The sequence below is a fragment of the Scyliorhinus torazame genome, chromosome 16 (assembly GCF_047496885.1).
Source record: "Scyliorhinus torazame isolate Kashiwa2021f chromosome 16, sScyTor2.1, whole genome shotgun sequence".
Classification (NCBI taxonomy): domain Eukaryota; kingdom Metazoa; phylum Chordata; class Chondrichthyes; order Carcharhiniformes; family Scyliorhinidae; genus Scyliorhinus; species Scyliorhinus torazame.
Window position 1 is genome coordinate 44,206,115 of NC_092722.1, and position 25,303 is coordinate 44,231,417.

At 55.6% G+C, this 25,303-nt stretch overlaps 1 protein-coding gene across 1 annotated transcript in view; it reads right to left on the minus strand.

The window, feature by feature from the left end:
- The window catches only part of LOC140392781 (rho guanine nucleotide exchange factor 10-like protein), a 241,350-nt gene that overhangs the window by 138,942 nt on the left and 77,105 nt on the right, over positions 1-25,303 (minus strand). The window contains 7 exon segments of the mRNA XM_072478416.1: positions 2,406-2,433; positions 6,158-6,212; positions 6,214-6,282; positions 6,284-6,427; positions 6,429-6,452; positions 6,454-6,476; positions 9,532-9,666. Of these exon segments, the coding sequence (XP_072334517.1) occupies positions 2,406-2,433; positions 6,158-6,212; positions 6,214-6,282; positions 6,284-6,427; positions 6,429-6,452; positions 6,454-6,476; positions 9,532-9,666 (478 nt within the window).

Sequence of the window (25,303 nt, forward strand, 5' to 3'; positions counted from 1 at the left end):
GACACTAAAGGGCAATTTAGCATGGCCAATCCACCTAACCTGCACATCTTTGGACTGTGGGAGGAAACCGGAGCACCCGGAGGAAACCCACACAGACCCGGTTTCCCTTCAAGGAGCAATCATCGATCAACGGATTCTTCATTCGCCAGAACGCTTTGCAATGAGACACAGATTCATTTCAAATTGGTTGCCTTCAAGAGTTCATCAACAAGCCTGCTTTTTATTTTTAACAAATGTAACTTTTGAGTAACCTTGGTGAAGGAGCAAGCCCCAGAGTGCAGGACTCTACAAGTTTGCAAAGAGTGAGTATATTTTCAAATCGGCATTTTATCCTAAATAGATTAATGCTTTCTTTTTTTTTAAATGGCAATTGTACAATATAATAATCTAGAAATAATGGTGAGATCACTCTAAACTTTTTTTTTTTAAGTCTAAAGGTCATGCAAGAAGAGGAAGCCTGAAGCGTGGATGCGCAATGAATCTTTATGTATTCTCTGTTGACGTCGAACCCATAGGTTCAAAGTTTGAAGTGATGGGAAACACCATAATCATTGCTCCCAGCAAATTACTGTAATGACTCCTGTGGTTTGGGGGTACTTTATTTTAATGAAAGAGAAATACTAATAGTTTTTCTGTTAGTTCTTTTCTTCAGTTAAAGATTTATTGCAACGAGTTCTCGCAGCCCAGGATTGACAATACCTATGCTTCCTTTAATACTTGAGATTCCTGGAAAATGGGACGATCTCCAAAATCGCTTTGTCATGTTCTAGCAACATTGTTCTGTCAGAGAATGATAAATTGAAACACCCTCAGCTACCATAGGGAAGAACGGTTAAGAAGCCTTTCGATTAAAATGTTTTTTTTAAAAGCACTTCAAGTTGCATCCTTTTTGAAAGCTCCGTCCCATATCAACAGGGCTGGTGATAGGAATCACCAATATAGTGGATCAGAGCCACAAGAAACAAAGAGAGAGTCCAGTAATGATTTCACAGAGTCCCAGTTCCATTCATATATCCTGGCATAACAAACCCACGGCAATGTGTAAGCGGAATTGGACACCATCTTGACAGGAATCAGGTGGCACTTCTGCTCTGTGTAAGTACCTGAAAATTTATATTTCCAACAAGAGGCCCAACCACCAACCCTGACCCACAACCTCACCACCAGCACCAAGTCCTCCACTATCCACTATTGTACAGCACAGGGGCGGCATGGTGGCACAGTGTTTAGCACTGCTGTCTCATAGTGCCAGGGGTTCAATTCCAGCCTTGGGTCACTGTCTGTGTGGAGTTTGTGCGTTCTTCAAGTGTCTGCGTGCGTTTCCTCCGGGTGCTCCGGTTTCCTCCCACAATCCAAAGATGTGCGGGTTAGGTGAATTGGGCATGCTAAATTGTCCCTTAGTGTCCAAAAGGTTAGTTGAGGTTACTGGGATAGAGTGGGGACGTGAGCCTAGGTAGGGTGCTCTTTCAGAGGGTCGGTGCAGGCTCGATGGGCCGAATGGCCTCTTTCTGTGCTACAGTGATTCCATGATGCTATATTGGGGAAGGGTAGGTGGGTGCTTATCAGCAATGTCCAACCCTGCAGTTACAGAAACTGAGAGGTTGGTGACTCTTGTCTGTCACGATCCTTCAAAACTTCCTCCACAATAAAGCAAAGGTCAGGAGATTGGCAAGACACTCATCTGGATGCAACAATACTCAAGAAGTACAACACCAGCCCCCCCCCCCCCCCCCCCCCCCCCACCTCCATCACTGGTATTCTCTACAGGATGCACTGCCATTATTCACCAACCTGAACTCTGACACCAACATGGATTTTGACGCCAACTCCCTACCCTAAGACACCTATGGCAAAAAACTACAACAGGACCAATGTCGTAGGGACAGCATCACTTGTAAGTTCTCCCCCAGGTCTTACAGCACCCTAATTTTGATGTATGCCGTGATCCTTTGTTGTTCTGTTGCTATTTTGCATATCATTGTGAAAACACCATTACAACAAAGTAAGGATAATGCCACCTCCAGGGCAAACAAAGGATGGACATGAATGCCGCCCTGCTCAAAGGAGTCTTATGGCTCGGTTGGGAGTGCCCCTGCCTCTGAACCAGAGGTCTGGCTCCAAGTCCCGCTCCAGAACCTGCTGACCACGGAAGGAGTGTTCACAACATGGTTCAACAGGTTGATAATCAGCCTGCTAATTCTTCCAAGACGTCCCCACTATTCCTCAAAGGGAATAAAGTGTGTGCAAAGATACATTACAAACAAACGGCGCTCCCAACAGAGAACAAATAACAAATAAAAGACCTTCTACCTTGTTCACTGAAACAGAAACAAGCCCTTTAACTTAAAATTCTAATAATTACACTGAACGTTAGAGACTGTCAAATACAACAGAGAGACGCTCACCCTGAACCAGAGGCAATTGCAGCGGAGTCTGAAATAAAAATGAAAGAAAGTTAAGATTGTTGCAAGTATAGTTTTTCACCTTATTAATTCCATTTTCCAAATCAAACCTTCCAACCACTATTTACCTTGGGTTAGCATTTATCTGTCCTTGGGTGTATTCTCATTCAGTCATCTCTCATGTATAAACCCCAACAGTGAATGACCACAGGTTAGTCAACCAGGTAAGGCAACACAATGTAGGCTGATGCTATCTGTATCGGTGAGCGATTGGGAATAAAACATAGGGATATATATATATGGGGAGCTGCATTCACAGCAAGTGGACCTTCGGGGGAAAATCGAGTCACAGCCTGAAAAACTTCCACCTATTCATTTTCACGAATGGAGGAAAATCACGGGATGCACTCCTGTGACTTCCCAAGATGCACTCCCTGTGAGTGCTGAATTGCAGAGTCACCGCTGAATGCATTATTACAAATAGACCAATCAAATTACACATTGTAATGGTGAATTTCATATCTGCAAATTATGTGAGTTTTGGGATCAGGCAAGATCTTTGTGAGTTTTGCTCTGACAATCTGAAGAAAACGCTGTGCACAGTTCAGGGATCTCACAGCATCGACCTTAAATGACCTGAGTCCATTGCTGACCGTTCACCTTTGTGACCAAACTTTGAGTCTAGCCCAATCAATGCGATGAATGTCTCCTCAGTATGACAACTGCAACGGTCCTATGGTGCATTGTCGTGGGGCTTGTTCCCGTTTCCAGTGGGCCTCAGCATAACATTGTCCACAACCTTTTACAAATTAACAATCTGCCCCCGTAAATGACAGTTTGTGTATTGGTAACCTCGGGAGTACAGGCCCCTAAAGCACTCTCCCTCCTCGTTTGCCTGGGAAATACAAGAACTATAAAAAAGTGAGGGATAAATACCCAGTGGATAAATGCTTTGCGTGGTCAGATACCTCGTCAGACAGATCATAATGTTTGAGGTTTTATCAGCAATTTGTGTGGATTTAGGTGATTCCAATTGTAGCTGTAGTGGGTGTGCTATAATTCACAGAATCGCACAGTGCAGAAGGGGCCTTTGGTTCATCGAATCTGCACTGACCTGTCCCATTTGCCAGCACTTGGCCAATAGCCTTGAATGTTATGATGGCCAAGTGCTCATCCAGGTACTTTTTTTAAGTGAGGCCACCCGCCTCCACCACCCTCCCAGGCAGTGCATTCCAGACAGTCACCACCCTCTGGGTAAGAAAGGTTTTCCTCAAATCCCCTCTAAACCTCTTGTCCTTAACCTTGAACTTGTGTTCCCTTGTAACTGACCGCTCAACTAAGGGGAACAGCTGCCCCCTATCCACCCTGTCCATGCCCCTCATAATCTTGTGCACCTCGATCAGGTCGCCCCTCAGTCTTCTCTGCTCCAAAGAAAACAACCCAAGCCTGTCAAACCTCTCGTCATAACTTAAATGTTCCATCCCAGGCAACATCCTGGTGAATCTCCTCTGCAGCCCCTCCAGTGCAATCACATCCTTCTATCATGTGGCGACCAGAACGGCACACACTACTCAAGCTGTGGCCTCACCGAACTTCTTTCCAACTCCAACATGACCTCCCTGCTTTTGTAATCTATGCCTCGATTAATAAATCAAGTGTCCCATCTGCTCTTTTTCACCACCCTATTAACCTGCCCTTCTGCCTCAGTGCCCATTTAATTACAGAAGGAAAAATGCCCCCCGGGGTTCTTATTCCAAATTGCCGCTCAGTGATCCATGGTGAAAACTGAATGTCTGTACACAAGGGCGTAAAACTTTTAAAATCAAAGCTAGGTCATTCAGGGGAGCGGTTAGGAAACGATTTTTCCTGCAAAGGATGGTAAAAATTGTGGAACGCTCTTCCCCCACAAAAACCGGGAGATTTCAGCACATTTTAAATCTGAGATCGAGAGGTTTCTTTGTTGCTGGCCAAGGGTATTAGAGAATATGGAGTCATGGCAAGTGGAGTTAAGATACAGATCAGCCATGCTCTCATCAAATGGAGGAAAGGGCTCAAGGGGCTGAAAGGTTTACTCCTGCTCCTGTGTTCCTTTGCAGAGGCATAGGGTAAGCACAGCAACAAGATCATCCATCATACATTCTGTTTTAACCCACACTGGTCTTACGGGGTAGGGATGATCCATTACCCAGTGGAAGCTTGCAGAATATGAGCTCCCCTGATAAGGGGATGGGGGACCCTTAACAAAGTTCACATGCCTTTGTACAAATAGAGGCGGCCAGTCCGCCACCAACTAGAGAAGTCCCAGTAGGGAACTACTGGAGTTGCACACAAATAATTAACGTGTTTAATAAAATAAGTTTGTTTTTTCTCCATAACTCGCTGCGGACTCCTTTGTTGCCCCTTACAAAACATTCCCTCATCCAAACATTATGACTGATTATTTGGGGTGAGCTACCAGAGGCTGTTAGTGCCTGTGGAAAAGTGCTCCCTGAACCTTTCAGACTGGAACAGGGAAGCAAAGCGATGGGAAGACAATAAATTGAGGAATGAGGAAAGTATCTTCAACCCATTTGTTATGGGCCAGGGTTTAGAGAATCCCAAAGTGTATCCTGGAGTTCACCCGACCCACAACGTTTAATAGATTGTGGTATGGGGAGCACACGGCCCACTCCACAGGCGTGGTACAGCAGAAATGGAAAAGTATTTTTAAAGCAAAACAATGTTTATTCTATGAACTCAAGTTAACCTTTTTGAAACATGCAGCGAACATCTTAGCAACCATCAATTCAAATACAACCCCCAAAGGAATTACAACACTAAGATTACAACACTAGGTAATGATTAAGCTGTCCTTTTAACATCCATAAGACTTAAAAAACCTTCAAAACAGAAACACATCAGGGTAACGTCACTACTGTTATGAGTCCTTAGATTAGAGAGAGAGATTCATACACCTTCTGGCTGTGACTGCAGCTATCCAGCTCTGAAAACAAAACTAAAACACACCCTGCAGCCTGCTCAAAAACAAAAGTAAAAAGCTGACAGACAGCCCAACTCCACCCACTCTCTGACATCACTGCAGTAGCAAACACCTATTTCTTAAGGTACTCTCACTACAGATATTTATATACACACCCATTTATAAACACCCATTTCTTAAAGGTATTCTCACTAGATATTTATATACACACCCATTTGTAAACACCCATTTCTTAAAGGTACTCTCACATGACACATTGCACCCACTTCCTTCATAGATTGTGTACAATCCACAATTTACTAAAATCCCTAGATAATCATATGTAAAATGTTTAAACATTTTTTAAAAAAAAATTTAGAGTACCCAATTGTTTTTTTTTCCAACTAAGGGGAAATTTGGCATGACCAATCCATCTACACTGCACATCTTTGGGTTATGGGGGTGAGAACCACGCAGGCACGGGGACAATGTGCAAACTTCACACGGATAGTGATCCGGGGCCGGGATCGAAGACGGTTCCTTGCCGCCACGAGGCTGCAGTGCTAACCACATCGTGCTGCCCGATGATTAAACAATTCACACAAAAAAATAACTGTATGAAAAGTTACAATGGTCACACGGCAAAACAAGAACTCCATAGGCATTAGAGAAACATTTGTCATATTTTGTTCCGAATTGAGAAATCAACATCAATAAGTTAGTCAATCTGTGTAAGTACAATTATTTGAGGCAATATGAATAGGAATCAGGAGCTCTCTGTTCTTCGACTCCTTACCTGTGCTGGTGGAATGCACAAGTGAATTTGGGGCGGACGTGGCACTATTCAGGGTGAGTTGTCGAGCTCAGAGTTTCCACTGTGTGGACTATGGAAGAGGAGTTGGAGTTTGGTGGGACTGAATCACTGCAGAGATTGGGTAGGCGTCACTAATTCGGACACGGTGTCAGCAGCCCGATTATCGCCTGTGTTTTCCAGTGGGATGTCGAGTTCTGGCTTGTCTTCCTCTTCCTCTTCAGCCAGACTATCATCAAAATCAAACTCTTCCCCCATATTCTTCATCTGAACATGACACCCAACTCTTCAGTCAATTGGCCATCTGTCGGAACAAAAACAGAACTCGGGTCACAGTGACAAGTTTTACAACTAATCCCTCTTCCAAACTGTCCGTAACTCCCCGGTGCGCAAGATCAATGAGGCTCTTGCAACACTTCTTCTGAAATGTTGGATGCCGTTCAAGAAGCAGCTTGTAATTCGACCGGCATTTTCTTCTGACATCTCTAACCTCATAGAGCTCACTCGCCATCGCTTTACCTTGTCCTCGATCAAATTCTTTATATTCATTAACAGAATGTGGACGTCACCAGCAAAGCCAGTGCTTATTGCTCATCCTTCGCTGCCCTTGAGAATGCAATGGTGAGCCACCTTCTTGATAACTGAGTGGCTTGCTCGGCCACTTCACAGTCAACCACAATGCTCAGGGCCTGGAATCACATTGATAAGGGTGGCAGATTTCCTTCCCTGAAGTGAACCGATTTTTAAAAATGACAATCAGGTAGTTGCACAGTCACGATTGCAGATACTAGTTTTTTTAATTCCGGATTTCTTCAATTAACTGAATTTAAATTCCCCGGATTTCTTCAATTAACTGAATTTAAATTCCCCAGATGCCAGGGTGGGATTTGAACTCCTGTCTCCAAACCATGAGTTGTAGCTTCTGGATTATCAGTCCTAAAACTTAACCACTATGCTCCCAATTCCTCCCACCGCAGTCATTGACCCTTCGAATGCTGGTCTTACCCTGCCTAAAATATACTGTCGTACACAACGTTTGATCTCACAATGTTGCAATAACCACTTCCTTCTCTAACTCATTCCTTCCTGAAACCCCCAAATTGTACATCAGAGGTTGCACAAGCAGTAAGCTTTTACACGCAATCCTGGCTTTGCTCAACCACTACCGTTCGGTTTGGCTCATCTTTTTAATATTGATGGTGTCCAGCACGTTAAAGAACTGTTCCAACGCTGGGAGTGATATGTCAGTGGTGAACACCAGTGTTTCAGCGTGCGGTTCAGGAGGAAAGTAGACTCAGAGCTCGATTGTTTTCCGCAGCAGGAAGGTTTGTGGGTGGGACCTCTGCCTCCACATGCAACACCGCCCAGTGGTTTTCCAACCATGATGTGGTTTGGTGCCGTTGGGCTGAAGGGAAATATGGGACGGAACCTTACCACATTTGTTTTCCACGTGGTGGTTTTGGTGACAAAAGCTAGGTCGGTGGGAAAGCTCACCGAATATGGAACCTCTTTTAACAAAATATTTTCCTCTCACGATACATGGCGCTCGTGTTTTCAGAAGCTTGCCGAATTTCCCCCACTGCCGTTCTCACTGACGGCTAATGCGGGCTCAAAATCGCCCCCGTGGAGTTACTCTTAACATTTAAGAGTCTGCAGCTGCTGAAGAAAATAGAGGCTGCTGACATTGAAGAAGATCGCAAGCAGCATTGGTCTGAAATGAAAGAAGGAGGACCTGTCGCAAGGCCTTCAGTTACACCAAAGATTACCCAGAGTTTCAAATACGTCTGCTGCAAGTGATTTGGTCCTGGAGAGATTGGCTTTCTGGCATCCGAGAGAGAAAGCTTCTACAGTATAAGGGTTTGGCACATAAAGGGTTAACGTGGGCCTTAAGTACACTACTGCCTAAACAGTGAGATAAGAGAACACATGACCTGCACTGAGGGGGTCAGTGTAGTGTTGGACAGAGCTGTGTGTAGAAACAAGCGTGGAGACTGCTCCTAGCTTGGACCATCATTGTACCTGTATATACAGTTTCTAGTAGTTAATCAAGACTTATTACTGAACAACCTAAGCCTATGAATACCTTAATAAGACCCATCGAACTACACCCCACACCTTCCAACTGTTTCAGCAAGTGATATGGAGTAAGGCGGTTCAGAAGGTTTATGCTCAACCTCAGCTAACCAATGAGAAATGGTCATGATCATTAAGGAGTGACTAAGACAAAATAGGTCACAAGATCATCCTCCCTGAATTCATAGAATCATAGAATTTACAGTGCTGAAGGAGGCCATTCGGGCCATCAGGTCTGTACCGGCCCTTGGAAAGAGAACCCTACTCAAGCCCATGCCTCCTCCCTAACCCCGTATCCCACTTAATCTTTTTGGACACTAAGGGCAATTTAGCATGGCCAATCCACCTAACTTGCACATCTTTGGACCGTGGGAGGAAACCGGAGCGCCCGGAGGAAACCCACGCAGACACGGGAGAACGTGCAGACTCCGTGCAGACTCTGCACATTTTGGACGTATACCTACCTTACCTTACTCCCTTCTTATGTAACATTTCCTTGCACAGTAACGGATGATATGAAAGCTAGTTATATTTACAAGGCACCTCAGGCTCCCCGCATACACTCCTTTTCCACCTTTACATTGTGCTTCAGCCCAAGGCCCGACATCGAGGGCGGCGGCGTTACGTTCAAGAGAGAAAGGATCCCTGAGTACATTCCCACTATGGAGCGGCTGCAAGCATTCGGGCAAAATTAAATATCGAGTTGGTCAGGCGCCGTTCTTAACCTTCACGAAAAGGATTGCCGATAAGATCTGCAGCTTTTGAGGAGCCACGGCAGCCCTCCTACTGCTTGGTGGGCACAAGAAGGGAGCGCTTTGGGTGTTCAAGTGAAGCCGTGGCCTGACTGCCAGTGATCAATCATTGTCTGGGCCTCCACAGGAACAAAGGGAATCAGGCAAGATACTGCAACCTGCATCGCCAATAGAGATGATCTGGTCATTAGCACATTACTATCTGTGGGAGCCTCCTGTGTGCAAATTAGCTGCTGCTGACTGTGATTCTAAAACGCACTTTGTTGGCCTCAGATTGCTTTGGGGTTTCCTGAGGTCAAGGACGTTGCTATATAAATGTATGTCTTCCTTTGGAAAGTTCCAGCAACCTAAGGAACACTACATACACTGTTCGAGCCTGCAAAAGAGGCCGGGAATTGGAAGCAGTGTGTTATATAAATAAAATTGTTGATAATGGTCTGAAAGTGAAGGCATTAACACTCATAGTGCACCAGTTCTGCTGAACATACTCTCTCCCCCTTTGTTCCTTTGTTGTTATTCGTGTCAGGGATTTACCTGGTTTGGGCTGTTCCTCCTCGTTTGGCAGACTTTCACACACGGATGCGTCTTGTACCACATTCTCCTCTCTCCTCACAGTTTGACCCACGGCCATGCTGGACAATTGGAGTTCAATTTCCTCTCCTTTCTGATCTGAAAGGAAACAAGCAACTCGATCAAGCCAAGGACGAGAATGGCAGGGTTCTACTATTATCCAGGAGCATTCGATTCTGACAGAGTATTCTTTTCCAAACCCTAAGCTGCAATAATGCTCCACAGCTGCCACAGCTCTCTGATACCCAACCCAAAGAATACAGGTGACTGGCATAGACCTTTTCACAAGGGGCCTCTAACGGCCCACTGGCAGGCTGGTACTGGTGTGCGCACCTTGTGGCCATCATTCAGTACTTCACATCAGGTAGTAATGACCAGATGGTTTAAACGAAAGTGAATATCAGGTGAAAGAGCTGAGAAAATTACCAAATGACGAATAAATTCTCCGAAATCCCGGCCAAGTGTTGATGCCGGCGTCAAAATCGGCACGAGCGACCTCGGCGTCAACGGGCCTCCAGGCCCAGTTATTCTCCCCGTCCTCGGGGGCTAGAACGGTGCCAGAGTGCTGTGCGCTGCTCCGGCGCAGAAAGCCGGCCGGACACGGGTCCGCGCATAGGCGTGCCACGGCTGGCCCTGGTCCGCGCATGCGCGCCACAGCCGTCTCCGTGTGGGCCCCCGGGCAATATGGTGGAGCCCTACAGGGGCCCGGTGCAAAGGAACAATAGCCCCCCCCCCCCTCCCCCCCCCGGAATCAGCCTGCCCGCCATTCGGTAGCCCCCGATTGCGGGCCTGGCCACCGTGGAGGCCCCCCAGAGTCGGCTCCCCCCCCCCCCCCCCCCACAACCAGGATGGGTAGGACCATTCGCAAACAAGGCTGGCTGGACTCGGCGGGCACTCGTTCCTCCCTTGCTGTGGGGATTGCCGGCAATTCCCACAGACAGGATTGGGGTGAATGTCCAGTTGATGGGTAACTTCACCAAGGAAGCATATCCAGAGAAATGATAGAACTGTAGAATCATAGAATCAATACAGTGCAGAGGACGCCATTCGGCCCATTAAGTCAGCATGGACCCTCCTAAAGAACATCCTGCCCAGGCCCACTCCCCCACCCAATCCCCGTAACCCAGTAACCCCATCCAAACTTTTGGACACTATGGGGCAATTTAGCATGGCCAATCCACCTCACCTGCACATCTTTGGAGGAAACCGGAGCACCTGGAGTCAACCCACGCAGACACAGAGAGAATGTGCAAACTCCACACAGTCACCCAAGGTCGGAATTGAATGCGGGTCCCTGGCACTGTGAGAGGGCAGTGCTAACCACTGTGCCACCCATGAGTCCAATGAAAATGAGTGAAAATTACAGTTAGGAGTGATCTCTGGTCAATTCATCTTGAGTGCAGTTTGGATCACTCACAACAGTGCAAGCAATATGAAAGGTGATCTTTGTGGAATGTCTGCCACCTGCTGGTGAGTTTAAGAATTACATCACTTTTCACTGGAAAATATTTTTCGTGCAAGCAGTAAAAACCTTTCTCTATAAATTATGTTCAAAGGTGTAATCAACTTAGTGTTTTTTTTTTTACGCCTGTTATAGAGTAGTACTGTCTGCATTAATCTCCTGGGTGAGTTAGAATCACTTCCTTCCGTTTTTACTCAATACATACTTTTTCGAAGCCCAATGGGCTCGCATTTTGATGAGGTGAGCTGCCGTCAGTTCCCTAAAGATTGCTTGGGATCCAAAGGTAGAAGAACCAGGTACCTGCGTTGGGCTGGACTCTACCAATATAAAGGCACCTTTTCAATGATAAACATCTTGCAAAATTGGTCCCGATGGTTTCTGAAACAAGATTTTCAAATGTCACGATCTGGAATGAAACATCTACTGATTGCACACTGCTACCGTGGCCTTTTGGGAAATCCAAACCTCAATAGGGAAGGACAGAGTGTTGGCCTGGTGTCTGATGCTGGCTTAGTGCTGATGGAAACTCATTCTGAAGGCCTCAATATCTTAAAACCTCTGTTATATTGTGTTAGGGGCCGAAGTACAGATGCACACAGGACATCAAGATCTTTGACTAAGTAAGATAATATATTAACAAGATTAGCACGTGGAAAGATAACTGATGAATTATAATTAAAAACGTAACTACTAAATGAATTCAGTAAATTCTCCTGGAGCTACTTCTAACCCGACTGTCCTCCAGCACGACTCACTACAAACTGACGGATCTCTCCAGTCACGTGGTGGATATCTATCGCCACCTGCTGGTCAGAGGTCATGCCGCTAACTATACACATTAACAGATCACTATGTATATTGATGTGCACGTGCATATAACCACAACCTCAACATCGCAAAACCGCAGACGGGGAAATGGGAATTCTGTTCGAGGTGGGAGAAAAAATCTGACTTTTGTTTGCTGGTTTACATTTTATTAATTTCTGAACCTATCATTTATAAACCCAGTAATCATAAATCTGAGAGCGCACCGCCACATCCAGCAGCCACGGTGTTGGGCAACACTGGTGCCGCCTAGTCATTGTACAGCTACAAAATCTCAAGGAGAAAACTCTTCGCATTTGCAACATAAATAGAAAAAATGACAGCCCGTTCAAGACCAACTCAACAGAAAGTGACTGAGTCTGGCGGGTTCTTTACAATGAGGCAACTTCCAAGAAAGACTTTGGGGGCGGTTCTCCGATATGGAGACCAAGTGGCCGCTCCGTCGTGACCGCCGCCGCGTTGCACGATGGCGCGAACGGGCCTACGCGGCGGCCAATTCACTGCCTGAGAGGGGGCCAGCAGCGCCGCCACGAGGAACGCGGTGTCAGAGCGCTGGAGCCGCGCCGTCATCGCACGACGACACAATGACGCCGCGCCACGTATAAGGAAGTGCGCCGGGCGCACGGAGACACCGGGGGACGACATGGAGGGGCCCCGTCGCGCCGCACCCCGCTTCAGGGACAGTGACCTGGAGTCACTGTTGGATGCAGTGGAGGAGCGCAGGGCCATCCTCTACCCCAATCGAGGACAACGGCAGTCAAGCAGCACCGTGAGGCGTGGATGGCGAGAGGTGGGAGCCGCAGTCAGCGCTGTGGGGCAGCGGGGGAACAGTGCAGGAAGAAGCTGCACGGCCTCATGAGGGCAGCGAGGGTAGGTTCCCTGAGCCGCACCTCGGGCAATGCCCCCCCCACCCATTGCCCACGCTGGGGGCGGGGGCAGGGGGGGCACCGGGGGGGGGGGCGCCGGGGGCGGGCCTGGGGGCCGTGGCTGATTGCACCCGGGACACATGTGGATCCCCCCCCTACGTGGGCAGGTGCCAGGGCGTGGGTCAGAGTGTCCCCTACGTGTGATAAAGTTGAGTTCATACGTGCGTCCTGCAAATGTGCGTCTAACCATGTGCTCCACCCCCACCCTCCCTCCCCCACCCCCCAAAGGCAGGACAGCGCACAATTTCCGGGAGCGTGCAAGAACCGGAGGTGGATCTCCCAGCTGCACCCCCTGACCCCATATGAGCAGAGGGATCTGGACCTTGCCGGGGGAGCTGCCAGCCGGGAGGGAGCACCGTGCCAGGTCGTAGGCGAAGCTCCAAGTGAGAATCCACTGTGTGCATGCAGTCCCTCATCCCATCTCTGTCCCCACCACCCCCTCACACCCCACCGCTTGACACTGCACCCCCTCACAGTCCACACCCTCACCACCCCACCGCCTGACACTGCACCACCCCACAGTCCACACCCTCACCACCCCACCGCCTGACACTGCACCACCCCGCAGTCCACACCCTCACCACCCCACCCGCCTGACACTGCACCACCCCACAGTCCACACCCTCACACCCCACCGCCTGACACTGCACCACCCCGCAGTCCACACCCTCACCACCCCACCGCCTGACACTGCACCACCCCACAGTCCACACCCTCACACCCCACCGCCTGACACTGCACCACCCCGCAGTCCACACCCTCACACCCCACCGCCTGACACTGCACCAGCCCCACAGTCCACACCCTCACACCCCACCGCCTGACACTGCACCACCCCACCGCCTGACACTGCACCACCCCACAGTCCACACCCTCATCACCCCACCGCCTGACACTGCACCACCCCACAGCCACACCCTCACCACCCCACCGCCTGACACTGCACCACCCCACCGCCTGACACTGCACCACCCCACAGTCACACCCTCACCACCCCACCGCCTGACACTGCACCACCCCGCAGTCCACACCCTCACACCCCACCGCCTGACACTGCAGCACCCCCACAGTCCACACCCTCACACCCCACCGCCTGACACTGCACCACCCCCACAGTCCACACCCTCACACCCCACCGCCTGACACTGCACCACCCCCACAGTCCACACCCTCACACCCCACCGCCTGACACTGCACCAGCCCGCAGTCAACGCGCTCACTACGCACCCCCTCAACCCCTAACAAACGACGACGCAAGACTAACAAGACCAACCTCTTCCGGCCGCAGTGTCCAACCGGACAGACGGGGACGACAACGGGCAGGAGAGCCATCCTCTGAGGCTGCACACCGAGGCCTGATGCACAGAGGACAGACAGAGATGTCAGGACGGACGATAACGACTCATATGACAGACGGGGAGGGGACAGCTAGTCCGGACAGTGACGCACAGAGGACGTCGCGGCACTCGAGGCACGGGGGCAGGGAACCTCGCACCGGCCATGGTCGAAACCCAGAGGGCCACGGCTCCACACAGGAGACAGAGCTGGGGACAGACAAAGACCTAGTGGCTGCGGCACTGCTGTCACCCATCCCCCCCAACACCACAGAGACACTCACGTCGGTTGGGCAAGTTAGAGGCGAGGCATCTGGTACACATTCTGGTGCGCAGCACACAGTCAAACCGGTACAGCAGGTGGAGGTAGGAGACCCAATGCAATTGGCACCCCAGGGACCAGACGACGGGATGACGGTTGTCTTCCGGCAACTGCAGACGCAGCTGGAGGAGTCCAGGAGCAGGGAGTGTTGGCTGCAACCCAGGCCAAACCCAGAGGGAGGTAGCGCTGTCCCTGACAGGGATGTCGCACTCCCTCAGCTTCTCAGCCGGCAATGTTCAGACCCTGGTCGATTCCACAGTGGGCCTCCAGGACTGGCAATGCCAGGTGTCGGTGGTGCAATGGGGTGTGCCTCCCCGCGCACCGCCATCCCTTAGAGAGGCACGGGGGCCAATTGGCTCCCCGGGAGAGGAGGAGGTCCCGGTGCCTGTCCCTGTAGCCATAGCAAGGGAGGAACCGGGGCACTCGCACTCCCCCCCGTCATGTCCCTGGTGCACCTGGTGGGCAGCGGGCAGAGGAGGGTGTCACCACGCCATCCTGCACGCCCGCCGAGCAGCCTGGCCCATCCAGGCCGGGCCGCCCCAGGAAGCGCATGCCGACGGGAAGCCAAGTCGAAGGGCAGGACACTCAGCAGTCCGCATCCACTCCTGCTGTACCGCCTGGGGGGAACACCTAGACCTAGTGGTAGGGCCCGTAACGCAAAAAAGTTAGGCACGTAGTAAGTTGGCACGGGTGCAGGGCACAGATTAGTTATAGGGGCTAGGGCACGTGTGTTGCATTGTCACAATAAATGTTGCTACTCCAAACCTCCATGCGTCTGCCCTTTTTCTGGGGGTGGGGTGGGGGTGTGGGGGGGTTAGGTGGGGGAAGCGGGGGAGGGAGTGTGGGGGGGTTAGGGGGGGAAGCGGGGGTGACGGTGTGGGAGGGTTAGGGGCGGGAAGCAGTTGTGGGGGGTTAGGGGCGGGAAGCGGGGTGGCGGGTGGGGGGTTAGGGGTGGGAAGCGGGGGTGGCGGTGTGGGGGGGTTAGGGGGGGAAGTGGGGGTGGCAGTGTGGGGGGTTTAGGGGGGAAGCAGGGGTGGGGGGGTTAGGGGGGAAGGGAGGGTGGCAGTGTGGGGGGGGGTTAGGGGGAAGCGGGGGTGGCGGTGTGGGGGGGTTAGGGGGGAAGGGAGGGTGGCAGGTGTGGGGGGTTAGGGGCGGGAAGCGGGGGTGGCAGTGTGGGGGTTTGGGGGAAAGCGGGGGTGGCAGTGTGGGGGTTGGGGGGAAGCGGGGCTGGCAGTGTGTGGGGGGGTTAGGGGCGGGAAGCGGGGTGGAAGTGTGGGGGGGGTTAGGGGGGAAGCGGGGGTGGCAGTGTGGGGGGTGGGGGGGGAAGCGGGGCTGGCAGTGTGGGGGGGGTTAGGGAGGGAAGCGGGGGTGGCAGTGTGGGGGATTGGGGGGGAAGCGGGGCTGGCAGTGTGGGGGGGTTAGGGGCGGGAAGCGGGGGGTGCAGTGTGTGGGGGGTTGGGGGGAAGCGGGGGTGGCAGTGTGGGGGTTGGGGTGGGAGCGGGGCTGGCAGTGTGGGGGGGTTAGGGGCGGGAAGCGGGGGTAGCAGTGTGGGGGGTGGGGGGGAAGCGGGGCTGGCAGTGTGGGGGGGTTAGGGGCGGAAAGCGGGGGTGGCAGTGTGGGGGATTGGGGGGAAGCGGGGCTGGCAGTGTGAGGGGGGGGTTAGGGGCGGGAAGCGGGGGGAAGCGGGGGTGGCAGTGTGGGGGGTTGGGGGGGGAAGCGGTGCTGGCAATGTGGGGGGGGTTAGGGGGAGAAGCGGGGGTGGCAGTGTGGGGGTTTAGGGGGAGAAGCGGGGGGTGGCAGTGTGGGGGAGTTAGGGGGGGAATTGGGGGTGGCAGTGTGGGGGGGTTAGGGGCGGGAAGCAGAGGTGGCGGTGTGGGGGGGTTAGGGGGGACGTGGGGGTGGCAGTGTGGGGGGTTGGGGGTAAGCTGTGCTGGCAGTGTGGGGGGGTTAGGGGGGGAAGCGAGGGTGGCGGTGTGGGGGTTTAGGGGGGTATCGTGGGGTGGCGGTGTGGGGAGTTATGGGGGGAAGTGGGGGTGGCTGTGTGGGGGGGGTTAGGGGGGAAGGGAGGGTGGCAGTGTGGGGGTTTAGGCGGGAATCGGGGGTGGCGGTGTGGGGGGTTTAGGGGGGAAGCGTGAGAGTGGCAGTGTGGGGGGGTTAGGGATGGAAAACGGTGTGGCAGTGTGGGGGGGTTAGGGGGGAAGCGTGAGTTGCGGTGTGGGAGGGTTAGGGGCGGAAAACGGGGTGGTAGTGTGGGGGGATTGGTGGGGAAGGGAGGGTGGCGGTGTGGGGAGGTTCGGGGGGGAAGCGGGGGTGGCGGTGTGGGGGGGTTAGGGGGGAAGCAGGGGTGGCGGTGTGGGGGGGTTAGGGGGGGAAGCGAGGGTGGCGGTGTGGGGGGGGTAAGGGGGAAGTGGGGGGTGGCAGTGTGGGGGGGGTTAGGGGGGGAAGCGGTGTTGGCGGTGTGAGGGGGTTGGGGGGACGTGGGGGTGGCAGTGTGGGGGGATTAGTGGGGAAGGGAGGGTGGCGGTGTGGGGGGGTTCGGGGGGGAAGGGAGGGTGGGGGTGTGGGGGGGTTAAGGGGGAAGGGAGGGTGGCAGTTTGGGGGGATTAGGGGGAAGCGGGGGTGGCAGTGTGGGGGGTTAGGGGGGGGAAGCGGGGGTCGCAGTGTGGGGGGGTTAGGGAGGGAAGCGGGGTGGCGGTGTGGGGGGGCGTTAGGGGGGAACCGGGGGTGGCGGTGTAGGGGGTTAGGGGGAAGCCGGGGGTGGCGGTGTGGGGGGGTTAAGGGGGAAGTGGGGGTGGCCGTGTGGGGGGGTTAGGGGGGAAGCGGTGTTGGCGGTGTGAGGGGGTTGGGGGGACGTGGTGGTGCCAGTGTGGGGTGGTTGGGGGGGGTAAGTGCGGGTGGCAGTGTGGGGGGGGTTAGGGGGGGGCTGCGGGGTTGGCTGTGTGGGAGGGTTGGGGGGGACGTGGGGGTGGCAGTGTGGGGGGGTTGGGGGGAAGCGGGGATGGCAGTGTGGGGGGGTTAGGGGGAAGCGGGGGTGGCAGTGTGGGAGGTTAGGGGGGGAAGTGCGGGTGGCAGTGTGGGGGGGTTAGGGGGAAGGGAGGGTGGCAGTGTGGAGGGGTTAGGGGGAAGCGGGGGGGTGGCAGTTGTGGGGGGATAGGGGGGAAGCGGGGGTCGCAGTGTGGGGGGGTTAGGAGGGGAAGGGGGTGGCGGTGTGGGGGGGTTAGGGGGGAAGCGGGGGTGGCGGTGTGGGGGGTTAGGGGGAAGCGTGGGTGGCGGTGTGGGGGGGTTAGGGTGGGTAGCGAGGGTGGCGGTGTGGGGGGGTTAGGGGGGAAGCGGGGGTGGCGGTGTGGGGGGTTAGGGGAAGCGGGGGTTGCAGTGTGGGGGGATTAGGGGGAAGGGAGGGTGGCGGTGTGGGGGGGTTCGGGGGGGAAGGGAGGGTGTGGGTGTGGGGGGGTTAAGGGGGAAGGGAGGGTGGCAGTGTGGGGGGCGGTTAGGGGGGAAGCGGGGGTGGCAGTGTGGGGGGTTAGGGGGGAAGCGGTGGTCGCAGTGTGGGGGGGTTAGGGAGGGAAACAGGGGTGGTGGTGTGGGGGGGGTTAGGGGGGAAGCGGGAGTGGCGGTGTGGGGGGTTAGGGGGGAAGCGCGGGTGGCGGTGTGGGGGGGTTAGGGGGGAAGCGAGGGTGGCGGTGTGGGGGGGGTTAAGGGGGAAGTGGGGGTGGCAGTGTGGGGGGTTAGGGGGGAAGCGGTGTTGGCGGTGTGAGGGGGTTGGGGGGGACGTGGGGGTGGCAGTGTGGGGGGATTAGGGGGGAAGGGAGGGTGGCGGTGTGGGGGTTCGGGGGGGAAGGGAGGGTGTGGGTGTGGGGGGGTTAAGGGGGAAGGGAGGGTGGCAGTGTGGGGGGGGGTTAGGGGGGAAGCGGGGGTGGCAGTGTGGGGGGTTAGGGGGGAAGCGGCGGTCGCAGTGTGGGGGGGTTAGGGAGGGAAACAGGGGTGGTGGTGTGGGGGGGGTTAGGGGGGAAGCGGGGGTGGCGGTGTGGGGGGTTAGGGGGGAAGCGCGGGTGGCGGTGTGGGGGGGTTAGGGGGGAAGCGAGGGTGGCGGTGTGGGGGGGGTTAAGGGGGAAGTGGGGGTGGCAGTGTGGGGGGTTAGGGGGGAAGCGGTCTTGGCGGTGTGAGGGGGTTGGGGGGGACGTGGGGGTGGCAGTGTGGGGGGATTAGGGGGGAAGGGAGGGTGGCGGTGTGGGGGGTTCGGGGGGGAAGGGAGGGTGGCGGTGTGGGGGGTTAAGGGGGAAGGGAGGGTGGCAGTGTGGGGGGGTTAGGGGGAAGCGGGGGTGGCAGTGTGGGGGGTTAGGGGGGAAGCGGGGGTCGCAGTGTGGGGGTGTTAGGGAGGGAAGCGGGGGTGGCGGTGTGGGGGGGTTAGGGGGGAAGCGGAGGTGGCGGTGTGGGGGGTTAGGGGGGAAGTGGGGGTGGCGGTGTGGGGGGGTTAGGGGGGAAGTGGGGGTGGCGGTGTGGGGGGGGGTTAGGGGGGAAGCGAGTGTGGGGGTGTTAAGGGGGAAGTGGGGGGGGTTAAGGGGGGGTTAGGGGGAAGCGATGTTGGCGGTGTGAGGGGGTTGGGGGGGACGTGGGGGTGGCAGTGTGGGGGGATTAGGGGGGAAGGGAGGGTGGCGGTGTGGGGGGGGGAGGGTGGCGGTGTGGGGGGGGTTAAGGGGGAAGGGAGGGTGGCAGTGTGGGGGGGGTTAGGGGGAAGCAGGGGTGGCAGTGTGGGGGGTTAGGGGGGAAGCGGGGGTCGCAGTGTGGGGGGGTTAGGGAGGGAAGCGGGGGGTGGCGGTGTGGGGGGGTTAGGGGGGAAGCGGAGGTGGCGGTGTGGGGGGGTTAGGGGGGAAGTGGGGGTGGCGGTGTGGGGGGGGGTTAGGGGGGAAGTGGGGGTGGCGGTGTGGGGGGGTTAGGGGGGAAGCGAGGGTGGCGGTGTGGGGGTGTTAAGGGGGAAGTGGGGGCGGCAGTGTGGGGGGTTAGGGGGGGAAGCAGTGTTGGCGGTGTGAGGGGGTTGGGGGGGACGTGGGGGTGGCAGTGTGGGGGGATTAGCGGGGAAGGGAAGGTGGCGGTGTGGGGGGGTTCGGGGGGGAAGGGAGGGTGGGGGGGGTTAAGGGGAAGGGAGGGTGGCAGTGTGGGGGGGTTAGGGAGGGAAGCGGGGGCGGTGGTGTGGGGGGGTTAGGGGGGAAGCGGGGGTGGCGGTGTGGGGGGTTAGGGGGGAAGCGGGGGCGGTGGTGTGGGGGGGTTAGGGGGGAAGCGGGGGTGGCGGTGTGGGGGGTTAGGGGGGAAGCGGGGGTGGCGGTGTGGGGGGGTTAGGGGGGAAGCGAGGGTGGCGGTGTGGGGGGGGGTTAAGGGGGAAGTGGGGGTGGCAGTGTGGGGGGGTTAGGGGGGGAAGCGGTGTTGGCGGTGTGAGGGGGTTGGGGGGGGACGTCGGGGTGCCAGTGTGGCGTGGTAGGGGGGGGAAGTGCGGGCGGCAGTGTGGGGGGGGGGTTAGGGGGGGAAGCGGGGTTGCCGGTGTTGGGGGGGTTGGGGGGGATGTGGGGGTGGCAGTGTGGGGGGGTTGGGGGGAAGCGGGGGTGGCAGTGTGGGGGGGTTAGGGGGGGAAGCGGGGGTGGCAGTGTGGGGGGTTAGGGGGGGAAGTGCGGGTGGCAGTGTGTGGGGGGTTAGGGGGAAACGGGGGTGGCGGTGTGGGGGGTTAGGGGGAGAAGTGTGTGTGGCAGTGTGGGGGAGGTTAGGGGGGGAAGCGGGGTTGGCGGTGTGGGGGGTTGGGGGGGACGTGGGGGTGGCAGTGTGGGGGGGTTGGGGGGAAGCGGGGCTGGCAGTGTGGGGGGGTTAGGGGGGAAGCGGGGGTGGCAGTGTGGGGGGTTAGGGGGGGAAGTGCAGGTGGCAGTGTGGGGGGGTTAGGGGGAAACGGGGGTGGCGGATTAGGGGGGGAAGTGGGCGTGCCCACTGATGGTTCTGGCCGAGGATCATCGCAAAGGGTGAGGCTGGGAGTGGAACCCACCCCGACACCAAACATGCCTTGTCCTCCGTGTGACAACGCCCGTGGCCCCACATGGACATGTGATGGAGTGTCCCTGACGCATAGAGGGAACATCGAGGTGGCGGTGTTCAGAAATGGCCATGAGTCAGACGGTCAGTAGCGATTTGTGGCTTTCAGCTCATCGCAGAGCAGGTTGTCATCATCCAGCAGGCAGTGTTCACACCCGCTTACGGAGGTATCCGTCTACCGACAGTGACGAGGTGCCGCAGGTGCAGTGCGGCGTGATGGTGGTGCCGTGTCTGGTAGGGTTGGGCGTTGGTGCGGGACGTGTATGAGGGGGGTGCTGCGTGGTGCCAACGCGCGCGGTCAACAGTGCCAGTGCCCTGAAGAACGATGCCCCCCCCTAGTGAACGAACCGCTCCGTGTTGGTCTGTGGCCTCCGTATGGGCGTCATTAGCCACGGCTGCAACGGATAACCCCTGTCGCCCAGCAACCAGCCCCTCATCCGGGGTGGGTGACCCTCGAAAATTGTGGGGATGAACGACTGTGCCAAAATAAAGGCGTCATGCACGCTTCCCGGATACTGGGCACAAACGTGCATAATCCTCATCCCCTGGTCGCACACCACCTGTACGTTGATCGAGTATGCCCCCTTCCTGTTCATGAAGATGCCCCTGTCCCGCGGTGGTGCACGCAGGTTGACATGAACACCATCCACGACGCCCTGTACCATCGGAATGCCGGCCATTTTGACGAATTGCGATGCCCTGGCAGCCTGGAGAGCGCGGTCCTCCGGCAAGTCGATGAACCGTCCCGCGACTGCATAGAGGCCATCGGTTACTGCCCGGATGCACTGGTGCACCGACGCCTGACTGATCCCGCACAGGTCCCCGCTCGGTGACTGGAAGGAACCGGTCGCAAAAAAATTCAGGGCCACAGTTACCTTCACCCTCACTGGGAGGGCATGTCCTCCCCCTGTTCCACGTGGCTCGAGGTGTGCCAGCAGGTTGCACATATGGGCAACCGTCCCACGGCTCAACCGGAGTCTGCTCCTGCATGTCACCTCCATCATGTCCTCGTACGAGATGCGGTCCCGGTACACTTGGTCACGCACGGCACGCCTCCACCGCCTTGGAACGACCACCTGATCGTCCTCGTCCCCAGGTGACGCTTCAGGATCTGTGTCGTCTCCCTGTTCCTGGCTGGCGACGTGGGGGTGGTCCGCACCCTCCGCCTCCTCGTGGACTGGTCTGGCATGGTGGCCTGTAGCAGCAGCGCCTGGCACGGGGCCCTCCGCTGCCACTCCCGCTGCCACACCCTCCATGAGCCTCCCTCCTCTCACCCGACGGTTTGCCTTCTGCATGGCTGCCGCCTCGGTGGCGAACATCGACGGCTGCTACGAAAACATCATGCATTTGAAGAGGGGGGGGGGGGTTGGTATGGGAGGGAGAGGCAAGGGTGGTTGTTAGTAGGGCACTTTGACAAGTGGCAGCCAAGGCCCTTTGGATGAATGGGTGCCCAGGCAGCTGCACACTGTTCAATCAGACACATACCGTCCCACCCGCCACAGTATCCGTTTCCCCGCACCGCTCAACCCGTGCCTCCGCATCGCTCGGCCAGCAGACAGACCCCTTCACCATGTCGCCAGTTTGGTACGATGTCTTCACCACCCTCCTGCCGCCACACTCCATCGGGGGTTCTCCGCCCCGTGGCCAACCGTTAGTTGGGCCCCCCCCCCCCCCTCCCCAACCCGGCAGGATGGTGGGATCATTTCCCCGCTCGTCCTCCGTTCCCCTTCCCAGGACCCCAACACCGTCACCGTCCCCAACTCCATTTCCCCCTTCCGTGCACTCCCTCACACAACCCATCCTCGTTGGCCTTGTCGTCGCCCGTCCCAGACCGCCGTCCCCCCCACTCCCCCACTCCCTCCCTCCCCCCGCTCTCCCTCCCCATCCCCCTCCCCCTCCTCCACTCCCCCCTCCCCCTCCTCTCCCATCCCCCTCCCCCTCCCCCTTCCCCCCTCCTCCCCCCCCCCCCCCTCCCCCATATCACTGACTGCGGACGCTACTTCCTGGTTTGCTGGGGTGGGCCCGCCTACTTACCTCCCTCTTCCGCTTCGTCTGCCAGCACGACTGGCTGACGATTTTATTTTGCAGGGGTGAACGGCGACGGCGTGACCTGGGGACAGGCCGTCGGGACTTCGGCCCATCCGGGCCGGAGAATAGCGGGGGCCTGTGTGAGGCGCCTCGATTGCCCTCTCTCCGCGGTTTCTCCGACGTGCGCGGCGCAGACCATGATTCAGCCGTTCCCGCCGTTTGGGAGAATGGCGGGACGGCGTCGGACCGTCGTCACCCGGAAAAATGGCGCAAACATCGATTCTCCGGTGCGGCGCGGCAGGGAAGAATGGCGTCCTAAGTGTCAGCAAATAAAGGGCATCCATGTGCGCCAATTCAGGCCAGAGAAACAGCAGGCCTGAAAATCTGTGAGCTGCCGTCCTGGCAGTGGCGCCGGGATTGCATCCTCCAGCACAGTTTGCAGGGTCACCAGGGGGACAGGTTTACATGAACCTGGTAGGTTGTCCATACCCCCCATTATCTCCGCCATTCACCAGGGCCAGTTTAGCTCAGTTGGCTGGACAGCTGGTTTGTGATGCAAAGTGAGGCCAACAGCGCGGGGTTTAATTCCCAGACTGGCTGAGATTATTCATGAAGGCCCCGCCTTCTCAACCTTGCCCCTCGCCTGAGGTGTGGTGATCCTCAGGTTAAATCACCACCGGTCAGCTCTCCCCCTCTTTATCTCCGGCATTCACCAACTTTGTGTGAACCCAAATGCCAGCGCCCATTTGCCCATCAGCGCTGGGAGCAATCCTTGTGGCCGGACTGAGCTGCCCTCTGCCTTATACAGAGGAGATGAGGATCCATTTGCTTCATTAGAAAGGGCTGACGGGCTTCACGTGGCACCCTCAGTTACACCCATATGGATGCCAATCCTTCTAACCTCTCAAAGCCCTCCAGTGGTACATCAGGTGTCTTCAAAGTCAGGGAAAGGCTAACTCTCAGTATGTGGAGCATCTTGATTAAACCCCCAAGTCATTTAGGCTACACTTCAGCATCAATGGTCTTGGACGAGGCAACAGAGATTTCCAGTATTGATGGAGCCACGGCCTAACTATGGTAGATCGCTAAGGTAAATTTGAGACCATTGTTATTCAACTGACATGGAAACTATCCTGCAATATATCTATATATATATAATATACAGGGAGGGTTTGACATCAGCAAGAATTGCCATTCAGTTCCAGTTTGGTGCAGAAGTGCCTTTATTTGACTCCTGTACACAGGAGTACATAACTCTTTATATGCAGATCTCGCACAGTTGACCTGCAACAGCCAACAGTAACAAAAATCCATTATTTCCAGCGACTCCCACTTCGCCTCCCAACTTAACACAGCATAAAATTGCACGAGCAGTCACAGTTTCTGCACTCAGTTCAGGGTGATGCTGCAACTGTTTTTTAATTAAAGAAGCAGAATCAAAACATCTATTTTGTTTCCCTTGGCTTGCTCCAGGAAGCTGACTCAGGGAAGTGAAAGGTGGCCCATGCACACGTTAAAGACTGGGCTCCAGTATTCACATCCTGTGAGCCTCTGAGGGAGCTGAGGGAAGGGACAATAATGTGAGCAAGTGGCATATGGAGGCGGCTGATCCAACTGCTGGACTGGGCCAGGGTATTTGAAGACAGCCTTGCTCCTGGTGGTTATTCTATACTCCTAGCTATCTTTCAAAGCATGGCTATAAGTGTTGTCGAGCCACATAAAGTCACGTGTGAACTCCAATGCATAATGCCGTGCGAAATGTATCACACTAATAAGATGGAGGGTTCATCTTCATAAAGCTTCAAGCGATTATGAAACAGGGTGTAAAGTACATTGCAACATTTTCAGGAGACACGTTGCCTGGAGGCCAAACCCAATTAGTCACAGATACCACTCATAATATTTCTACGCCGTGGGCTCAACTGAAGACTATATTTAGGAGTGGAGTCGGTGGTCTCCAGGGCCTCCTTCTGCATTGTACATTCTGTGATTCCATCTTTAAAAATGGCAGACAAGACCTGGATGAGGAAGTCCCGCCCCCATTTCCAACAGGTCAAATTTCTTTCCAGGTAGAGGAAAGGAGTCGTGGTGTGACTCACACGGGCGGGAAATCCGAACTGAGCCGGGCTATTTGGACTCAGTACAGAGTTTAAGCAGATCCCGTTTGGCTGTTAGAAGGGCTTTAACCAAAGGTGTGGGAATCATGAATTGATGAAGTAAAAGTAAACACTCTTGAAGGGTGTATAAGGTCTGCAAACTGTCATGATCTGAAATTTGTTAAAGCGTTAAGAAAAAAGCTGCAGCTGTCACAGAGTTTGAAAAAATCCTTCTGCTGGACTGCTTTCATTGATATGCCAGCCTCTGCTGGTTGGGAAAAAGTAGCAAAGAACATTGGCTGGGATGCTCCGACCCCGGGCCTGGTCGGAGAAACGCTGGGGGGGGGGGGGGGGGGGCAGTGACTCACGCGACACCGCTCCGACGATTCTCTGGTCACCAGAGAATCGGCGCCATTGGCACCGGCGCAGTCGGTGCAGTCGGCGCTGTGCCGGTGGGCCACCCCGGCAATTCTCTGCGCGCGATGGGCCGAGTGGCCGCCGAGATAAGCCGAGTCCCGCCGCCACCGTTCACGTGTGGTCCTACCCGGCGGGACCTCGGCGTTCATCCTGCGGGGGGGCGGCTGGTGGGGGGGGAGGGGAATCCAACCCCGGGGTGGGGCCTCCACCGTGGCCTGGCCCACGATCGGGGCCTACCAATCAGCTTCTCCTGGTGA